The 22,564-nt window shown below is 40.6% G+C and overlaps 1 protein-coding gene across 1 annotated transcript; it reads right to left on the reverse strand.

The window, feature by feature from the left end:
- Positions 1 to 541: 541 nt before the first annotated feature.
- On the reverse strand, positions 542 to 13,435 carry LOC103465341 (nuclear receptor subfamily 1 group D member 2-like). The gene is made up of 8 exons (XM_008410066.2): positions 12,652 to 13,435; positions 5,287 to 5,598; positions 5,085 to 5,173; positions 4,839 to 4,983; positions 2,562 to 3,124; positions 2,271 to 2,456; positions 1,967 to 2,177; positions 542 to 1,209 (listed from the first exon to the last, which is right to left on the reverse strand). Exons 1-8 carry the CDS (start codon positions 12,668 to 12,670, stop codon positions 1,013 to 1,015), a joined length of 1,722 nt encoding a protein of 573 aa, XP_008408288.1. The 5' UTR covers positions 12,671 to 13,435; the 3' UTR covers positions 542 to 1,012.
- Between the last annotated feature and the right edge of the window lie 9,129 nt (positions 13,436 to 22,564).

The raw sequence follows: 22,564 nt of genomic DNA on the forward strand, positions 1-22,564 counted from the left end.
TTTTAATAGTGGTTCTCTATGCCGCGACTATAGACATTTACAAAATATACATAAGCTGATGATGTCAGTGACGATACATTTATTTCAGGTGCATCTCTCCAAATAAAAGCTATAACCTCGAAGCACATGATGGGAGTCCTCTATAAAGCAATCTGGCAGCTTTCAATAGTTCAATTTTACATATACATCTATCTGCATCTAGCAATGAAGCAACTACAAGTTCTGTACAAAATGTACAACAGAACACCTTAACATATACATATATCCATTCAAAAGTGGTCTAAAATGACCAATATTTATAGCGTGTATAAATACAACTCATTCCTTAAAAATATCAAACATATCTCGATCACAAATGGATGATTTCAGTAAAGATTTCCCACATGACATGTGAAAATAGCTTATTTCATTTCGACATGGGCAAGCACAAACAGCGCTTCTAACTGGATGTTAGAAATGGTCTTTGCTAGGACAAACTTTATATTCAGATACATTTTTTTTATACATGGGAAGAGCATAATAAGAAGTTTGTATTGGCAAATGTTTTTTTATCTCAAAAGTGTGTGCTTTCTTCTTGTTAGCTTTATGAGCTGGGACAGGAGAACACAGACGCATGAGCAACAACAAGCTCTGTCCTTTTTTTTTCTTCTTCTTCTTTCCTTTTGGTCTTCGGTAGAAAAAGTTTGCTTCTGATAAAAACCAGAAGCCGAGCGAGGGGAAAGGTGACGGTTTGACACCGACTCGAAGAAACTCATGGAAGAATACAGTCTGTTTCTTCTTGGCAGTCCAGCTGGAAGCTCTAAAGTTGAGGAGCCTTCACCTCCTGTTGTGCTGATGTTCTCCGGTGTTTTTCCACTCCTCGCCCCCCCCAGGGTTAAACTTGGCACGGCTCCTGAAACAGCTGTCCGTCATGCAGAGGCCACCGTGCTCAATCTGGCAACCCAGGCTCACACGGAGAGCAGAGAGGACCCCGGAAGCGGATAACCTCGTGACTCTGCCATGAAACGTTAACTTATGGGTCTATGCGGAAAGCTAATAGCTTCTCCGAGTGCTGATTGTTCAGTGTGCGCAGGTCCGGCAGGCGCAGCAGCAACTTCGGGAAGAGCGTGCCGTCATCCGGCCGGCGACTGGTGATGAGCGAACGCAGAGCCTTTATGAGGTTTTCCTGCAGCTGCTCCACTGCTCCCACCTCTACAATACCGGAGCGGTCTGGGGGGGGGAAAAAAAAGAGAAGAAAGAAACATTAAGTCTGTGAAAATGCGTTTTTATAAGGGATGTCCCGATCAGGTCTCAAGTATCTGAAGAGGTGCTGATCACCAAGCTCAATTCCTTAAACACTGTCTGCAAAAGTTTATGTTGGCTCCATCAAACCTGAACTTTATGTCTCATTTAAAAAAAAAATCTTTTTCTGAATAGTTTGCAAATATGTTCATAAATAGCAAAATATCTGTACGTTTTCCACCTTCGGCGATGACGTTTCTGTCTGTATCAACTTTCAGAGTAAGGAGAGTAGAAAGCAGCTGACACATCGCTTGTTAAAAAGTACGACGTTCAAAGCAGAGCAGTACGCTTCTGAAGCACAAAAACAACCTTTTTTTTTATGTTTTGTGCAAACGATCAACAACAAAATATGATAGCAGCTAAAAGATCAAAGTTGTGTCAAATTAAAGAGTTTACATGCTAGTATTAGACTAGCGCCTCAGCAAACTGCTCTGCACAAAAACACTGTCACCAGGAACAAAGTGCTGGTTTATTGAGGATCTTTATATTGAAATGCTAATTTATTTGAGTAAATTAGTTCAAAACGCTAACTCAAATGTTAATGTTTAATATAGTTATCGATGATTATTAAAACTCACAATTTAGAGCTGGACTGGAATCATACAAACTAAAGGAAAACCTGACTGAGGCATCCCTTTTTAGAATTTACAAAGCGCTTGTAGTCATGCAAGCATCTCTAACGTACCAGCAGACACCAGAACAACTGCCATGAAAAGAGCCATCTCGTCTTGTTCCAAGCCCAGAGATCCCAGCTTCTCGCTGAAGTCAAACATGGCGTCGAGCAGGGAGCCCATACCCAGAGCCCTCAGCGACGCCAGCGAGTACGTTTGTCCGTTAAGAAAGGTCACCGTCCTCTCTTTGGGTTCGAACAAGGAGCAGAACCTCACCATAAGAACCTGTGGACAGAAGACGACCCGGTCAGCACCAGAATGGACGGTGCGAAGGGAACCGGAGGACAGACTCGGGGGCGTTAACGCAGGTGGACGTACCTGGAAAGTGCCAGATTTGAGCAGCATGACCTGGTCGTGCTGGCTCAGCATTTGGAAGCCTGGGATGCTCTTCGCAAACTCCACCACTTCTTTAACAGCCGGGGTGAAGCACTGGGAGAACGACTCCCACACCTCCTGGCTGGAGCGACTGGCCGGAGCCACGGGACACGAATTGAGAGGGCACGCCTGCAGAAAGCAGAAAACAGACGAGTATTAGGAATAGTAATATTCGATTGACCCTGAACTGATTTTTATTGATTTAACCAGCACGAAAAAAAAAATGAGACTCACAAGCACTTTGGCGCCTCCGTTCAGCTTCCAGGGGCAGGATGTTGGGTTCTGGTTATCTCTATCTGGCATGACCCCATGACTGGCGAAGGTCTGAGACGATAAGCTGCCACTAACTGGACATTGGTTCTGATTGGAGGAGAAGGAGTAGTTGGCGTTGCCGACATTTGTGCTTGTGGAGCTTGCACTGCTGCAGGGAGAAGCTGGGAAGTTGGCAGCCAGATGGTAGCTGGTCGAGACATTTTGCTGCTCCACCTGAACCCTGTACTGCGCTGGGTTCAGGTTCTGCTGAACGGACGGGCCGGCTTCCTGCACCATTCCGCTCTGGAAAGACGGAGTTCCCAGGCAGCTGCTGCTGCCTGCCGCCGTTTTGAGTGGCTTCTCTTCGCTGGGGTAAGACTGCGGTAGAGAACAGGATCCGGTGTTGGTCTGGTGGAGCGGACTGCAGGGGCCGTCGGAGGGAGGCGGCACCTCCATCTCCGGTCCGTTGAGACTGTTCATGTAGCTCTGCATCTCATCCATTAGTCTCTGCTTCTCCCGCTTGGGAATACGCCCAAAACGCACCGCTGAGGAGGAAGAAAACAAGACAAAGCGTCTTCTGTTAGCATAAACTGATGCAGCCCATAATATTACAGCGGTAGCCTCTATAACTAATGAATTTACCCTCTGAAAGCCTGGTAAAAAAAAGTATAATTATATGTTAAATTATCATCTGAAGAGATGGGAATGTTCAGTGGATGGTATTGACAAAACAAAAAAATGGTATTCAAACACTGGATATATTTAATCGATTTATTTATTTTTATCTTCCCCCTTTGTATCACAATCGATAGTAAACATCTAAACTCTTTTAGGGGGGCAGAGGTCTCCAAAATATTCACACACAACTGATACGAGGTTGGAAATGTACACATAATGCTGCTTAGCGATAAATAAATGCATCCTAAATCTGAAACTCGAGCACTATCCTGAACATATTCCTGATCGGCGGTCCTTCACTCCATCACAGCTGTTGCACCACAGATTGAGAAACCTTCACGTCTGCCCGTCTCGTTCTCCTCTTTGCCTTTTGCAGCGCTCCCCTCCCCCTCTGTCAGTGGTGCACCTTCACTGGCTGTCCTATTTATAGTCTCCGCCCTCGCCCCCTCTGCACATTTTCTCCCTGTTTTCGTCTTTCAGATGAGCTACTCTGTGAAAGTAGGTCACTGGGTCAAAAACATTGAACCTGGTGTCATTAGTGAGGTGACAACGTGAATGAGGGTTGAAGACAAGGGGGCAGGTGTGATTGGCTGAAAGGACAAAAGGTCAGAGGTGGGCTAAAGTGGGCTAAAAATGTGAATAAAAGCAGCTTTTCCTCATTAGAGTGTGCATAGTTAAAATAAAAATATGGATATAAATACAGCTTGGTCAGGTTGCAGTTTGATAAATTAGCAGATTTTCTTGCTTTGGCTCTTTTTTTTGGGTCAACTAAAAATATTTGCTCCAGAAAAAAAAAAAAATGATTTATCATCACCTAGTTTAGCTATTCCCCAAAGGACTGAAGTGTTGCAGTGGGAAAAAATGCAGAAGGGCAGTTTCAAAGGAGTTATACATTATTCTATAGGTAAGCTATGGACGGTTTAATGATTAACAAGACAGGATAACAATATGTCGCAGATGATTGCCCGCAAAGACTGTAAATCATGCTGACCACGAGGGCGGTAATCAGCTGCTTTGTGTCCCAGTTTTAAAAAGTAAACTCTCTTTTTCGCTGTTTGAGCAAAACTGGAGACGACAGGGACACTAAAGCTCCTCTCGCCATAAATCAGAGAGGAGTGAGGAGAGGAAGGAGAGGACAAAAGGAGGACAATGGAGGGAAAAAAGGGGGGAAGACAGAATCTGGCTTGTTTTCATTAAAACATGGAAGATCAACAACAACGCAACACCAACCGTGTTATCTGACCTCATAGTTTCCACATGTGTACTTGCAAAAGTATTAATACCTCATAAACTTTAGAAGATTTTCTCACATTACAGCCCAAACTTCAATCAACATTATTGGCCTTTCATGTGATAGGCTGTTACAAAGTGCTGCATATTTTTGTGAAGTGAAAGGAAAACAATTTGTGATATTAAAAATCCATTGCAAACAAAAACCTGCAAGGTACGCATCATGACGTAGTAATCTCCCCTTATTATTATTTTTTTCCATTTCTACATGTGATCTCATGAAATGCCAACAAATGTACATAAAAAATTATGGTAGAGGGATATAATTTAAAAATAGACCATGTCGCTCACCATCTCGGGACATGCCCACAGAGAGACACTTCTTGAAGCGACAGTGCTGGCACCGGTTACGGTTCATGCGCATGATGAGACAGTTCTCGTTCTTCACGCACATCTTGTAGTGGATGTTCTGCTGAATGCTGCGTCTGAAGAACCCCTGGAGACAGAACACAAAAAGAGTGAGAACAAATACTTTCGAGGACACCTTGAATTCTTGTAGCTCAAACGGGCAGCGGGGCGTCTCGCTTCTCGTCGTACCTTGCAGCCCTCGCAGGCGTGGACACCATAGTGGAAGCCGGACGCGATGTCCCCACACACCTTGCATAACAGCACCATTCCCCCAGTCTCTGCAAACAAAAACAAATTCAACGTCAGACAGAGGAAAGACGAACAATGACAAACCGCAGACAGTGACGAGGCGAGCAACGAGAACCGGAGGAGTGGAAATGCGAGAACTCACTGGTGAACGTCCCGGTGAAACTGCAGGACCGTTTGGCAGCTGTGGCGTGGCTGTAGGTCGCCGACGACGCCGTGGTAATGTGAGCGACGGGAGCATTGCTCACTTCCGGGAACTGAAAGACCCTTTTGGGGGAAACGGTTCCTCTGCCATGGTTGCGTCTCTGCTTCAGCACCCCGATCTCCTGGAAGGAGACCCCCTCCGGGGACGAGGGCTGAGAGTGGGAGGACGGCGACTGGGTCTGGTATCCGCTGGACGGGCTTCCAGGACTCGGGCTGGCACTGCCGGATGAGCCGGCGTACAGGATGACGCCACCTGGAGGAGGGGAGCACATGGAGTTGGAAACTTAGTTTGACCCCCTCAGTGTTTATCTGGGTCACTGCTCACACACACCATGTAGGTGAGAGTGCGAGAAGTTCAGCAATGCTCTCCTTTGACGCGCAGAGCTCTCTTGGCAGACGTTCAGGGAGCGCAAACAACACTGCGACCGTGTTGGAACAGCTTGAAATCTGATCCAATGAATATTTCAGAATAATAGTAAAAAAAAAAAAAAAACCCTGTCACACTACAGTAACAACTAGTCTGATCTGGATATTTGAGAAAAGGAGTCCCAAGGTGTCAAACCAGAATGACAGGACCATTAAAGCATGAAAAACAATCTGTGTCGTGTGAACTAGAAGAACCTCTCAAACAATGATCGTTAAAAGAGCGATCTCGTGAAATGAAATGTGATGATCCTAAGATCTTTATCTCATAGCTGACACACACGCTCAACAGTGCATCTCTCTCGGTTGAAGAGCTTCAAGATCTTTTTTTTTTTTTACTGTTGATAAAGTAGCCTCCAGGATGTCACATCGCATTTTAAAAAGAGAGGCTTGTGGAGTAAATATATACGCATAGTGTCGTATCACACAATGACAGAAAGTCACAACACGTTAGTGACTGCAGCCTCAGATGCTCATAAACGGAGCCTTTGTTTATGGATGTCACATCAGATCGGAAATGCCCTGTTACCCCCCCCCACACACACACCCTCGCCCTCCTCCACCCCCTTCCGCCCCGCCCTGACGCCTGCTTTGTTTCGCAGACGGCATTCTTCCCCCGCAGGATGAAAGACGGCCCCTCACGTGCAGCTCGCTCCCTGCCAGCTTGCTTTCAGAGACGAGTCTTTTCTGCACTCCCTCTTTTTTTTTTTCTCTCTTTTTTTTTTTTTCCTCCCTCCTGCACCCTCCCATCCTCTCTGTCCTCCCTCTCTCCCTCCCTCCCTTTAGCTCTGGGCATGCAAACCCATCTATCCGCCAGCCACCTGACCAGGAGCTCACATGGACTCTTGACACAGTTCCCGCCTGGCTCACAAGGCTCTTTGCGCAGTCCCGTGTAGACAACAACAGCAGCAGCAGCAGCATGACAAGCGCCGGGGCAGATCACGTTTGGAATAGAGGAGGCTTATAATGCTGTGATTACAGAGAGCGAGGGAGGAAAGTGAGGACACAGCCACCTTATACGCTCATAAAACAGCCATGACAAAATGTGCGGAGGCATCACGGCTGTTTTTGTGTCCTCATGTTAACCTGGAAGCATTAAAAAAATCTATCAGGGAATTAAAAAAACCGAGTGGCAAATTAAAAATATACAGACATTTGTTCCTATTTTTGTTTGTGCTCATTTATTTTTACAGCTGGATTAGAAGGATATGTTTTAAAAAAACAAACACTTGTCCTGTCTCACCAAGTGTTTGGTTTTGATGCAGGTAGAATAAACTTTGTCACGCTTTTAGTTATTTCCTTAAAAACCTGCTGGATGGATTAAATAATATGATGCTTTGTGGTTAAGATTATTATATAACCACAAACAGTTAACGTAGCAAATGTGATACAATTTTTTTTTTTATAAAATGTGTTTGAAAAGGTGCTCACTTTATTGTCTTGATGTATTATTAGGTCGGATCAGGCATGTTAAACTGCACCTACTTTTCCACACGATGCACATACTAAATCATTTTGACATAAGAGAAATAAAACATATTGATATAAATTTAAAGGAAATACATTTGTAATTAATTCTGTTTATTTCTCTGTTGCAGCTGGGTTTCAATGAGAGGTGGACACATAGGGACTCCCCAGATATAATCCTTCACATCACTTTAGTTGTGAATATTTCTTTGAAACAGTTGACACCTTCCTTGAAAACTTGCGGTACACATTTTAAGGCTCCATAAAACGGCACAGTATTATTTAATTGTGACAAATATTTTCCTAATGCACACAAAATCTGTTTGGTTTTGATTATTTACATCACTTCAAAAGCCTAACCATCGATTTTGATGCACCCAGTTGTGAGCAAGAGCGAGACCTAAAGTGAACTTGGCGTAGACCTACTTTTACTTTTAACCTACTTTTCATTTTAAACTGTACTATAAATGAAATACAGAAAAAAACACTGCATGCAAATATTTCTGTTTACGCTCCGTTTTAACTGCTGGATTACTCAGCAGTAAAACAGGCGTATAAACATGTAAAGAGACTTTTCACATTATTCCTCAAAGCAGTCCTTCTTAAGGTTGACTGGCGGCCGTGACTCACGCTTTGGAAACATGTTGGACAGGTTTGAAGCATCGCTCAAAACAGAAATCTGCACTGTGCTGCTAAACGGGTTACTGAAACCCAGACTGGGAAACAGGAGATGTCTGGAGTAACTTATCTGAAGAGGCAACACCCCGATCAGCAATGCAATTCTCTGCAAGTCTCTTGTGTTTTCTTTCCCTTCGGGATCACGTGCAACATTTCTGTTTAGCTCCAAGTGGAGTTCCCACGTGAGGTGCTTTGGGCTTGCCGCCTCATGTGTGGCAGCAGCTTTGGCATCAGACGCAGATGTTTGCCTGCACACCTCATTGTTTTTGTTGTGCGTGGCAATAATAAAGTTATATGGAGGTTAGCCGATCTAAGGGTCATGTCTTGTTTGCACACAAGCGCGCCACTCCCACATTTTAAATTCCCGTTCCCTCCCACCCAGAGTAAAAACATTCCACGTTCTGACTGCTTCCTTGAATGCGATGTGACTGGGTGACAGAGTGAACTGCAGGACTTGAACGGGTGCCAGACGCAGACACAGGTAACAACATGTGAGCTGTTTTTAGGAAACACGGCATAAACAGTTTCCTTTAATGCCCCACCTTCATAACTTCTCTCCATGACGAGGACCCACCCCCGAGTGTGGGAGCCAAACTGTACAAACATCCGCCCACAAGTCATGTTGGGGTGGGAGATGCCCCCTTTCACTTCTCTAGCCAGGCCCTTTTTTGCATGGTTGCTAAGCTTCGCTCCACGTGAAACAGCTGGCCCCACCGTCACGTGAGGAAGGGCGATCCAGGCGATAGCCCTCAGCGGACATCAGCCTGTTTTTTCCCCCCTCTTCAACACAATAACATTTCAAAAGATCTTCTACGACTGAAATTTTTTATTTTTTTTAATCTTGCTTTAAAGTGAATGAGCCACACATTTATTTGTGAAGAACTAAATCTGGTGTTGTGTTTCTTCGGCTTGTTATTGTAGGAACTCATCACAACTCGTCACAATTTTTTTTTATGAAGAGGCGATCTACGTTTTTCAGGAGTCCCTTCTGTCAGCTCAAAGAGTCACCTTTTGTTCAGATAAAACAACAAAACCTTCAGATTACAGTCATACTTCTCATTCCTCTTCTACAGAAATGCAACCTAACTCAGAGTTTAGTCAGCCAACCTCTACACCACCCACATGCTTTGTAGTTATTCAGTCTAATCATCAACCAGCAAAGCTGTAAAAAAAACAAACAAAAAAACCACCTACGGCTTGTACACAGAGCAGGAATCATTCACTGAAACACTCATTGATAAATACAGTTTGACAGCTGAGCTCAGAAAATCCTGTTAATCTCTGAAAACATGTTAAATGGTAAAAAAGTTGACAAAATAATAACATGTTCATGATGGCACATCCGTGTGCTTAAGGTGAAATTTAATTGCTCTACAGGATTAAAACTGTGGCTGTCGAAAAAAAGGATGAACTTTCCTCCTTCCAGCTACTTGTTATTAAAGATCCCTTGATAATTGACATTTGCTGTAAATTGGTGATTTATAAAATACACTGACCTGAGTTGAATTGAACTTAGAAAACAAATGGCATTTTGTGATATGGGTAACATGGCTCACTGCCCAGGGCAGCACAGTCCTGGGCGTGGCATTAGGGCTTCATCGTTGCTTAAAGAAAAATTATCTCTCAGTTGCGCCCGGTGCTTGTTAGCTGTATAGTACAATGTGAGTCCTGTAATAAAATGCGACTGTAGCTGCAACTATTGAAGCTAATGATTTAGTAAAGGATAATTTCACTCATTTTTAGAAAATTAGCACTACTTAGTCAACCTGAATAACTGTTAAATCATAAAATACCTGTAATCAACCACGTTTGTTTATTTTAATTTCACTACCCGTATCCAGGTCTAATTGCTGCCAGACCTGTTGGAAAAAAAGAGCTGCCACAGTCTGACGGCGTGAAGTAGATCTAAATACCGGAAAAGGCAACATATTATGGTTCAGTCTAAAGAAATCCAACCTGCTTTCTGTCAGAATATCCTGAAGCAGAACGTCAGCCCGTCAGTTCATGACCTTCAGCTCATGACTTAGGTTAAGTGGAATAATTACTACAAAATGCTTGACAGAAGCAGCAGCTGCCAACAGTGGCACAAACAGCTTTTAGGTTAAGGAGGTAATTATTTCTTCACATGGGGCCAGGCTGATTTGAATAGTTTTATTCCCTTAATAAATGGTATCACTTTTTTTTAAAGTGCATTTTCTTTATGGAAACTATCATTAAAGGCTAAATAATTTGATCAGCAAACCAATATATGGCACTGTTATATTCTAACAAGAATATGACACAACTACCTCTGTGTTATCAGATAGGCCTATAGTTGTGCTGTTTTTTTCTATAGCCTACTTTGGTTGCGGTTTCATTTTTGCATTGAATGTGTCGTATTGAAACATAAATGGCGGTTGTCTGTTGAGCTATATCTGGGTTAATATGTCCTTTCACGATTTTATTCAGTGTGTCAAGACTGAAACCCAACTCTCCTTACTTCCACGAAGAGCGGCCATCAAACTGGTAGCGGCCCAGTAACACACGGCAGACTGGGAAGGCTGCAGTACCCCTCTGACCCACTGACCAATCTATCAGCAAAACACACAGGAATTCCCTGCGCGCGAGCTGAGAGCGCGAGCAGCTTGCGCGCGGCAGAGGAAGGGCGGGAGGAGGCGGTGGTTGAGGGGGGGGGGGGGGAGACCATGTGCGGCACGTGTCTGCCGAGGCTGGCTCCACGTGAAGTCAACTAGAGGCGAGGCAGGGAGGCTGTGTATTAAAAGTCAGGCGTGTGGTTCGCAGCTTCGCGACGGTTCAAGGACTTTGTGATATTTGCGTGGAGATTAATACCAGAGACATTAGCGAGGAATATTGCGTTTCTAGGTTCCAGCATGTCAGCGCGCAGGAGACATTACAGGCAGCCTGATTCAATTCTGAGCAGCTGTCAAGACTCGCTAATAAATGGTGCTACAGCTGAATCGATGTCAGCCCACTTCTAATGCACGCTAATGCCGCATTTAACAGCTGTAACAGTATCCCCAGTTTATCCCAGTAAACTGACTGATATCGACTGGCACGCTCCGCTTATGGGCAACGCATGATCTGCTCATTCATCATCATCATCCTCATCTCGCTACATTTAGGCGGTGATTCAGGACGAACCTTGGCAGAGCTGCCTGTTTACTCCTCAGCTGATGTAGAAATGGAACATTTTTGCGCATGTAAAAATGTTTTGACCCAGTGGCCCTGAATGTTCCCACACGCTCTTGATTTCTTACGTGCGTGAAAAGGGGGAGAGAGGAAAAGAGGAATAAAGGGATTAAATCGGGGGGAAAAAAATGCATGTTCCTATTTAAAATGTAAAGCTCTTTATACCTGCTCCATGTCTTACAATTATTTCAAAACAGGGGCACACCCAGAAAGATTTGTAACGGGTGGCCAGATGGGGGCTGCTAATAATCTCAAAGCCAAAAGCTTTAAAAATATACTTGTTTCAGTATATTGATGTGGTGAAAGCTAAAGATTGAGTCTGATTAGTAAATATAAAGTACATATTTTCCCCCAAATGAGCTAATTCAATATATTAGTATCCATGATTTTAAAATATACTAAAATGAAAAAATATATTGACAAAAATTAGCAAATAAATGTGGATATGAGCATAAATGTAGATAAAAATCCAATAAAAATAAAAAAACTATAAATATAGGATATTGACATAAATAGTGAAAGTTTGTATAAAAATGTAATTATAGATGAAAACCTACTCTGTAAATCAAAAATTTTAAATTACTTTATTTTTTTAGCTAAATTTAGGATCCTATATCAAAAGAGAAAGCATATTGACATAAATCAAAAAAGTATTTAATAAATAATAAGGATATTCAAATAGACATAAATAAAATGATGCTGTATTGATTAATTGTCTTAAATTGAATAAATATAATGAAAGTTTCTAAAAACTAAAAATATATTATTCCATAAAAAAACATTTAGTTATGTATTTTTTCATTCTGAAAAATGACAGTGTAGAAATCTTACTCTCGTCTCACACAATGCAAGTTCTCTAAATATATATATATATATATATATATATATATATATATATATATATATATATATATATATATATATGCACACAATACTCTCTTCAAAATCATGAATCATCACCTCCCATCGGCCCCCCTATAGTTACGCCCCTGCTAGTATAGGGGGTCAAATCCCCTCTTAAAATAAACACCTATCTGCTCACCGAGCACGTGCTTTTATTAATATATGACAGTAAATATCATGTGAGCCAAACTACTCAGATAAGTGGGATAGTGTGGAAGGAGAACGGTCTCGGTCAGAGTGGGTGGGTTTTTTGGGTCGCGCTTCACGTGAGTTTGTTTACGTGGAGAGAGATCGGAAGTCCAAGAAAAAAAAAATTGGCAGGAGGACTTCCCTCTGTCACTGCGCTGTCTCTACCGCTTTGCAACAACGCTGAATACAGCTGAATACCACTCAAAATGCAAAGAAATTATGAAGCGTGCAAGTGCAAACATATTTGGGTTGCTTCTTGCTAAATCATACAGTTAAAATATATTTTTTTTAAAAATCCATTAAAACACGAAAGAATAAACATAAAATCATTCATAAATGAAATGGAAGGGTAACTTAAACATAGTGAAAACAACTATTTGCTGCGATGCTCTCACTCAAAAAACAGATTTACAAAACAGATGATCCGTCAAACGAAACACATTTAAATCTCACTTACCACCAGGACTATTCTCCATGTTCTCTCGTCGATTCTCGCTTCCAAGTGGAATAATTGTAGACTTTTACCGCTGCGCCGCTTTCCGCTGCTTGTCACTCAGGAGTTTCGTGAACACAAGTGAGAGAGACTCAGGAGCTGCAGAAGCATATGTACACAGTGTCCTATCCCGGAGCTCAGACCCACATGGGCAGAGAAAAAAAAAAGCCCAGCCGACGTTGAAGTAAATATTAAAAATAAATATTTCTGTTAAAAAAACCAAACACTATATATAATGAGAATGAGCTCAGTTGAGATGCCTCATTGATCCAGGATGATGAGATGCTGGTCCGTCTGTATTGGTGTCAGGATGTGACTGTGTGAGGGGTGTTCTCTACATAACAGAGATCCCAGCGCGTTCAGCTGCTTGCCATGTACAGTCACCATTAACACGCCATCAGAGTGGAAGTAGATTAAACACTCCCCCTCTCATCAATAAGCAACACGCGTCCTAAAATAAGCGGCACGTTTTCAGGTGCCTGAGAAATGTGACCCGCTTTCTTCGTCATCTCTCTCTCTCTTTCTCTCTCTCTCTTTCTTTCAGTCCCTGCTTGTTTGTTGATGGGAATCAAGAGCGCTCTCTCTCTCTCTCTCTCTCTTTCTCTCTCTTTCTCTCTCACCGTCACGCTCTGTGAAAACATCCCCCCTTACCTCCCTACCCCGCAACTCATTTTACTCTTTCCCACTGTTTCATTGGCCCACGGTCCCGCGTGGATACGGCGCATTGGGCTCGTTCGACATTGGAATGCTGCTTAGAAGCTCTACAGCATGTGCGCATGGCATGTGAGCTCGCGCTGCCCTACTGACACACATTTTATGTTAATGAGCTCCCCGGGCTCGGAGATAAGCGCGAGAAAGCAAGCAGAGACGTGGTAACAGAGTAAGATGTCTCACTCGGAGGGCTCATCGGGATTGGTGATTGGAGCTAACCCAAATGTTAAGAATTAGGAAGGTTTGTTTAATTAAAGAACATCTAAGTTGAATTGAACATTTGAACCAAACTCAGAAGATTAAAAGTATTTTAAATTCTAATTATGTTATTATTAACATTATATTGAAGATTGTGTAAATTTCTCAAGAAGCTTTACTGTAGTAAATCTAGATCTAGACAGGGGCCAACAAGGGACAGAACAGGTCCTGCCTCCTGTTATGACCCCTGTACTGAAGGAAACAAACAAAACAAAAAAATACAAAATCCATTTCTGGCAAAGAAACCATAATTAATTGGTCTCTTGGATCAATTTAATTTTTACGTTCATATGATGAAATAAAATCAAGCCATTGAACTTTTAGCTTCAGTCATATTGAAATATAATCACTGTTTTCATCTGCTAGATAGGGGATGTGCAATCTGCATCTCCAGAGCCAAAAGTGGCACTGTGGGTAACTATTCCCCTGTTTTTTTGTTTTGTTTTGTTTCAGTGTTTCCCCAATGGAAAAATGCTGCATACTGGCCCCCCGGGTACATTTGGTCTTGCACTGTGACTGTCCAGCTTCTTTTCATTCTGCCGTGTTAAAACCACAAACATCAAATTGTGTGATTTTATGTGGCACAACACAAAAGCTCAGTGTTCTTGTGTAGTGGAAAGAAAATTATAGATGATTTCCAATTATTTTTGCTATTAGAAATATGTAAAAAGTGATACACATTTAGCCTTCCTCTGCTGTCCATTGGAACCACTTAGATACAGAGCTAATTAATATAAAAACTCAAAAACATTTAGTAAATTTCAGTGTAAGTCTCTTTGCGTAGGCAGTCCTTGTCTCCTATGGTCATTGGGTGAGAGCTGGGGTTCACCATTGACAACTTCCCAGTCCATCACAGGTCAACAAAGAGACACACAGGACAAACAACCATACACACACATTCACAATTAAAGGCAATTTAGAGTAATCAATTAACCCAACAGTCAGGTTTTTGGACTGTGATAAGAAGAGTAGCAATTTAATTAAATCTCAGCAGTACAAAGAATATTACAAAAACAAACCAAAGAAAAAAAACCGGAATGAAAGTACAAAGCAATGCAGACAGTCTGAGAATGCATCATGTAAGTGTTATCTTAAAAGTAGTAGGGAGAAGGTGCGACTGATTGAGCTACTTTTCATATATATATATATATATATATATATATATATATATATATATATATATATATATATATATATATAAAAAAGAGTAAATCTAACTGAAATAATGAGAAAAGAGAAAGCAATAACAAGGGATAAAAAGCAAACAACAACAATAATAATGATTTAATACAATAAAATCATCCTTAAACATATAAAATGTATGCCAGATGTAGGTATTTAAATAACTTGGGCTTCTGAGCTGAATTTATATTATACAGGCTATGTTATGTAGAAAGTGTACGATTTCTGTATGAGGCATTATTGTATTTATTTATTTTTTATTTTTTTAATTATGCTTTCCTTTTGGTGATGGGTTGAGATGGGTTTTTGGACAGCAGAATGAATGTCTTCCTTTGTTTCTACGATGGGATTTGGCAGCCAAATAGAGAGAAAATTACTGTTGTATTTTGTTTCCATAAGTCATGAATAGGAGAGTAAAAGGCAAAAACAAATTAAATTGTTCAGGAGTCATTACTGTGTTCAAGTGTTTTAAGCAAGTGAGACAAAAACTGTGAAAAACAACATCTTCTAATTTGCTTATAAGCCTCTTAAAGATGACAAAGTTAAAGAAATAAGTCCAAAACCTAACCGGAAATTGATTAAGTTTCTTTTGGGGTTTTTTTTTAAAGGGAGAAGCGTCATATGAACATCGTTTTGATAGACGATCTCTGCTTGAGAAAGCCGACACGTGCGGAGAGGGCGGACCTCAGCGTGACTCCCTTTTCTCCCCCCGCTCCCCTCCCCCGCTCCGTCACGTTTGCTCTCTGCCGCACATTGTGATAGCTGGGAGCCCGAGTATCACCGGAGAGCGACTGGGACACAGCGAATGTAGGTCAGGAGCAGCTTGAGCAAACAAGAGCGTCGTAAAACAACCCAAATGTGCTAAAAAGCACCGCGTCCGCACAGAAAGAACAAAAAAGACAACCTCTTGTTGCGGGCAGACACACAAAAGAATAAAATTTAGGTCACATAGCTAAACCTTGGGGGGGGGCATGTATTTATTCACTTCTTTCTTCTTCTCCTTGGTAGGTGAGCTGAATTACAATCTCCTCACCGCAGGCTGGGGCTGGTGCAGAATGAGGCTATGGGGGCAAGGGGTGTTTGGGATGAAACCTGCACCTGTTTAGGTGGTTTCAGACTCCCATCAGTTATACAATAAACCACAAATAAACAGATTTTACTGTCTGCTACAGTCAAGTTTATCCAACCATTTTCTAGTTTTGAGTATGAATTTTAGCCTACTTTTTGTCATCCACAGCAACAAAACCTGATAATCCCATTGCAGCTTCAAGTTAAATTAATATATTTAAAAAGTACATTAATCTGTTTTCAGCAGTGAAATTACTTTTAACAGTGAAACAGGCTATTTTATGAAAAATTTTACAATCATTGTCTTACGTGGTGCAGTGCTTCAATTTCAAAATACTGTTGGCACAACTGAAACCAAAGAAACTTAAATAATTTCTGCAGTGAAATTATTTAAACTGTAGAACAAGTCATTTTGAGTCTCCACTAACTTTGCACATCTGTAGACTGAAATATTGAGCAACAGACTCGAAATCAGTCCGACTTCTCTGTCTGACTGGCAAATGTCAAGGATTCTCACCAATTCTCAGTTGCTTTTTAAAAGTGTGAACTTTGACTGAACCGTTCTAACACATGTATGTGCTTTCAGCTAAAGCATTTTATTGTGGCTTTAACTTCATGTGTAGAGTTGCTGTCCTGTTAGAAAGTAAATGGTTATGTGAAGTGTTGGTTTTCAAATAGTTTTGAATGACGGGCTTGCTCTGTCCCCTTCAAGGCCTCTTTGAAACTTCAAATTGGACTTCTATGTCTTTCTTTTAACAGTGGCATATCACTCTTTTCTCTGCATATAAGACCAATTCTTTCAGTCACACATAAAAAGAAAGATATTTTAAAGAAAGTATGCTCTTCAAGTTGTAGTTTTTCACCTATAGACGTTAATGCTGATGTTGCTTTTGAGTGAAGTGGTAAAACATCTGATGCCTATAAGCCACAAACCTAATGTGGTGTAACCGCTCATAAAATTTGCAAATTAGGTCTGGCTGTAAATGATATCAAGCACCCGCTTCTTGTCCCAGCTTGCAGATATCCGAGGCAGGAGTTTCTCAGTCCACATGGAAGAAAATTGATCGGCTGCATTACAGCTTTACGCATGGAGTCCCACAGAGCTCCATCTTAGGCCACGCACCATTTGGGTTTCTACTTCTGGAGATGGATAGTCCTTTCTACTGATGATATTATTTACCCAAAAACAGATAGAAATGATTAATTGACTCTTAAAAACATTTAATTATTTGTCATAATGCTATAAAATCACAGTTCAATGCAAATGTATTTCATCTCACAGAAAACAAAACTGAAGTTATTTTGTTTGGGAGGTCAGGAGTTCCAGAAAAACCCTTCCAGGAATTAGAACGTTAAGGTTGGAGGTGTATAAAGAAAATAAAAGCATGTGCCTAAAAATGACCAGAAAGTAAAAAAAAGAAAGAAAGGAAAACAAATAAATGAACAACATAATTAAATACGTGTAGCTTAGAAAAATTAAAAGTGTGATGAAAAGTTATAATTTATAAATAGAGGTGATTTTTAGAGCAAAGACTGACTGAAGCAACTCACTGCCTAATGTTCATGTCTGTATTTTTCTGCCTGATCTGTTCCAATCAACATATATTTGACCATATTAACGTGCTTCTTTGGTTTCAGTTGTGGAAATAAGTAATTAAACAGCGCCTCCTTGTGGCGTATTATAGCAATCAACCTGAGGTGAACCGGCAGATGGTTCTGTCGTCACTGACTCTGCTCCTCAAAAGGAATCAGGTCAAATGAACAATGTCGGTGCTTTAAAAAAAAAAAAAAAAAGTATACTGTGTGTTTCTTCACATTTTTCTATGCTGCTTAGGGAGAGAAAAACAGCTCTTCCTTTAAGAATGTTAAAAAGTATGTAATCCCACCACCTACATATAAAACGGTGCAGTGCTTGCTAATGTCGATGCTAGAAATAAAACACCCAGTTACTCTTTTAGATTTGTGGTGCTGAACGGATATACTGCGATGCTTCTTCCTGCCACAAGGTGGCAGTGCGAGCATGGAAATGTGAGGTAATTTCAGCTCGCCTTTGTTTTTTTTTTTGTTTTTGTTTTTTTTATTATTCACATGCTTCAGTACAAATGGTGTTCAAACTTTCAAACCTTTGCTGTCTCCACTGTAAACCCAAAGTGGGTGTTTGAGCTTGTGTCTGCAGAGGTCCAGGAAGGACTATATTTGCCACAGAACCCATTAGCATTGCTTCTCTAATTGGAGTTATTTTAAGCGCTGCAGTCTCTTGACACTCTTTGCGTCGCATGCATGTACTTTGTGTCACATTGAGTCAATACCTGGTTACTCACTATGTTTGCTTGATTTTAGAGTTGCATGGCAACATGTTTACTTCAACAAGTGACTCTTCACACTTAGCGATTCCTCTGGAAAACAGGCGGCATCTTTGTCTTTAAACTGCTTTCTTACTATTTTGACCTTGTAAATGTGACATGAATGTGTAAATGTGTTACTGGAATTAACTTAGGAGGATTTTATCTGAGGTTTTATAGCTTTATACATCAGATAACACCGTAAGAGAGAGAGTAAGGCTTACTGTAATGACATGTAGGTATAATTAGTCAACAGAGCAACTATTTGGACATGCAGTGTCTTGCAAAAGTATGTCAACCCCTTGAACTTTTCTACATTTTATCACAACCACAAACTTTGATTAATTTTGTTTGGTGTTTTATTTGGTATACTGGCGTAGTAAATTCTATAATTAAAATGGAATGTGTTCCTTTTAATCTGATCCCCTTCAATGAAATTCACTGCAATCAACTGTCTTTAGAAATGACCTATGTAGTAATTCGAGTCCATCTGCATGTCATTTTCCCAGTATAAAACCAGCTGTTCTGTCAGAGGTTTGATAGAAAACATGGATGAGCAAACAGCATCATGAAGTCAAGGAACACAGCAGGCAGGTCAAATGAGACCAAATTTCAACAATTTGGTCAAAATGTAAGACACTACGTGTGATGCACATTATTGGATGCAGCTAAATGCTAGAAGAAAACCTGTTTGAGGCTGCAAAAGGCTTTAAATTGGGGCTAGAGGTTCAGCTACAACAGAACAACGACCCTAAAGATGCAGCCAGAACTGCAGCAGAATAATGTGGATGAAATTGAAAGATCTAAATCCATTTGAGATTCTGTTACAGAACCTGAAAACCTATAATCGGATACACAGTCCATCATACGTGGCTGAGCTTGAGCTACTAGGGTCAAAAAGTTCGCAATGTAGTGTATACATGTACTAATCTGCACTTTGTGTGTCTCCCAAGGTAGTTTATTTGCAACATGACAGAATGTGGAAAAGTTCAAGACACATGCATACTTTTGTAAAGCACTTTAGTAAGATCTGTAAGGCTTTGATGGCTTAAAGCAGGTATTAAATGGTGTTTTTTTTTTTTTAAAGTGCATTAAATAGTCTGGATTTTGCTGAAGATACTGTGAAGCTGCTCAAGTCCTTTAAAACTAAACGTATTGCAGCCAAAGAAGAAATCTAAGAGGAATCCAGTGCAACAGCTGCTTTTAATAAACTAATGACAGCCATACCAACAAACAGCTCTGATATTCTGGAAATAATGTTGACCCCATTTAGGGGTGTTGGACATAATAAACAACATTTACAAACTGCGTTAGTCACATTATAAGCAAGACAGAAAAAGGGAACTTGAGCGGCGTTAATGCACTAAACGTCTCCTGGACTGCCTCCCGAGGACTAATACGTTTTCGAACAGACTTCACGGCAGCAGCCAGCAGAGATCTGCTGACATCTGCGGACAAATGCCCTCCTGTGAAGAGGTGCCAAACAATCCTACAGGGAGAACAGCTCCAGCTCCTCACCATATCGAAACGGTTTAAAGTGTTTTTCCGACTTCTGCCATCAACGCCATTTGTCTTCCAATCATTATTGAAAAGGAAAAAAAAGGCCTGAGATCTGCAGCATTGACCAAAAAAAAGAAGATTAAGCACGTTGTTGTGGCTGTGCCTATGATTGTGCAGATTAGGCTTTTTTTTTTTTTGGCAACGTGTACAAACCAGCAACTGGTGGAATTAGCAGGGTTTCGTTTCTTCAGATTTGGCATAACTTTGTTGGATGATACATGTTAAGCCTTCCAACAAAAATAATCTCTCTAATGACAAAATTGCAGCCTTAAATAGTCTCAGCTGTTTATGGACTAAACCATTCTTAACTCACAGGTGAGCCATCTATACACAAAACACATATTTTAATAGATACAAGTATGTACATCTTACTATTTAGTTTATATAAATATTTCATATTTTAATGTTACACCTCAGCACTGTAACAAAAACACTGAAAACCTGGAACCTCTGTACGATGTCTGGAGTTCCTGGGGAAGTATTTGTTCAAACGCCTTGGAGAGGAAACAAAAAAGACAGATGAGTAATCATATTTTAGCCATTTCAGGTCACATCTTTACACTCATTCTTCTACCTTCAGGTGTCACACAAACATTTGTAAAGTTTTGCAAAACAACAGACTTTATTTGCTCCAAGGAACGGTTCTTTTCTCCACCACATTTAAAGAGGAGCAGCTGTGCAGGGCCTGGAACAAAAGGGTACATGCTAATTATTAAAAACTCAACAAATAGTTAAAACTTATTGACGTGCAAATAAATGCAGTGCTAAGATAAGTGCTTTTAATCAATTACTTTAAAAGTGCTATAGAGTTTACTTAAGTAAAATATGGCATCCATAATGAAGACCTCTTCATCACACAGAGCTTTAATCACAAACAGCATGAGAGATTTTCTTGATACTCAGTTTAGTCGATCTTATCATCCGCACGCTACCGGCTTCAGAGCCAAAGTGTGTTTTCAGTGTTTGCTTCATCCTTCGACCTACAGCGACGCAGCTCAGCCTTTGGTCTGAAAAGTTCCAGTTTTTTCTCTTTTGCTCTTCAGAACAAACTCCCAAAGCCTCTTTGACTCATTTATAAACTGGAGCTGACCTTTTTTTGTGCTTCGTTGTCAGAATCGGTGTTACGTCTTGGAGTCGTTCACTGTTTCGCACGCGCTTTACTTACAAAACTAAAATCTTATCAGTTGCTACTTTAACATTTGCTTCTGTGTGCTGTGGTGGCGCGGAGGTTGAGCACGGCCCATATTTGGAGGCCTCAGTCCTCGATGTGGCCGTCGCAGGTTTGATTCCCGGCCTGGTGACCTTTGCCGCATCTCTTCCCCCTTCTCTCATCACCCACCTTCCTGCCAATTCACTATCAAGTAAAAGTCACCAGAGCCAATAAAACCTTTAAGAAAGAGACACTTTGCTTCCACATGTATTTCTGGGAACATTCAGTGTTTGATCTGTTTTTTCATTGGTCAGTTTTCTTGGTTCAGCCATATTTACCGGTTTTCCTAACATTATGAAAAATTCTGTGGAGCAGGTTGAATAATTTTCAACTGCATTAATTGCTTTATGGGCAGTTAGGATACAGTCCATGTAATTCAGTTTTATTGATCAATTGAAATAGTTACTTTATTTAATTAATATTTTGTATCTGGTCAGAATTTAGCAACACATTTAGTGACCAATACTCTAATTGAAATTCCCTTGTGCGTTTAGTACAAGGGGATGATTTTTTTACCAGGCTGCAGAACTTTTCTCCTTCCTGATTTTTTGTTTTTTCCCAGATGTCAAACAAGGAAGTGGTATGCTAATGGCATCGTATAAAATTACACGTTGCCCTTGAATACAGTTGAAACCAAATATTTGCATAAACCGTATGTCTTTTTTTTTTCTCACACTCTGAAAGTGAGTTAGACTAAAGTTTTCCTGTTTCCTGTTTCCTGTGTCCTTATCCTCCTGACTACCAGTAGTTCCTTTTTGTCCTCTGTAGAGGACAATTCTAAACTTGAATATCTCCCACCCCCTGCATTCTGCTGAATTAATTCCTTTTGGTATCTTGCGAGGACATTTAGGGCTTTTCAATGACACCACATGTGAAGGGGTGGGACTTTTGTACGTATCTTTTTCTAATTCATAGAAATTGTGTTTTTCAGTAATAACACATTTTATGGGAAGAGATAAAGTAAGTGCATAAAACATTTTATTACCTCACAAAGACTGTGGGATTTTAAAAAAATGGTGATTGGACAATATTTTTTTTCCTGGTAGTCGGGAGGATATGAGTTTCATCAGACGATTACATGGCATCATCATCTGGGCTTTCCCAAACCGTTGAAAGACATGGTAATCAAAGTGCAAGTAAACTTATAAAACGGAAGAAAATAATTCAAATTATATATATATATATATATATATATATATATAAACTGATTTTATGTTTCTTTCTGTTATTCGGCTATCAGAAATAAATCCAAACTGAACGTAAACAGGAAAGCGGAAAGCTTTAGTCTGAATTATTGTCATGCCACTGATATTCCAGGTGTATCTAAAGCTTTAATTAATTAATTTTGTGATCTGTTAAGGACAAGATGGCTCCGTCATGTCCAAGTGTATTCAGGCTCGATAATAATCCTGTAAATAAAATTTAATTATCAAGGATTCATTTTTGAAACTGTGAGGATTCTTTAGTCTCCAAGATGACGATGCATAACTAAACGCAAAAGCTTGTTTCTTAGACAACAAAGCTGGGATGATTGAGGAGCCACCAA

This window comes from Poecilia reticulata, chromosome 5, assembly GCF_904066995.2.
Source record: "Poecilia reticulata chromosome 5, P_reticulata-male-v2, whole genome shotgun sequence".
Taxonomy (NCBI): Eukaryota; Metazoa; Chordata; class Actinopteri; order Cyprinodontiformes; family Poeciliidae; genus Poecilia; species Poecilia reticulata.

Bases quoted from the DNA above. Each gene is read 5' to 3' on its own strand.
- LOC103465341 (XM_008410066.2), bottom strand. The intron at 4,984-5,084 runs GTACGACGAGAA...TTCTGTCTCCAG, and splicing joins ACGCCTGCGAGGGCTGCAAG to GGGTTCTTCAGACGCAGCAT. The intron at 2,178-2,270 runs GTACGTCCACCT...TTCTGTCCACAG, and splicing joins TCAAATCTGGCACTTTCCAG to GTTCTTATGGTGAGGTTCTG.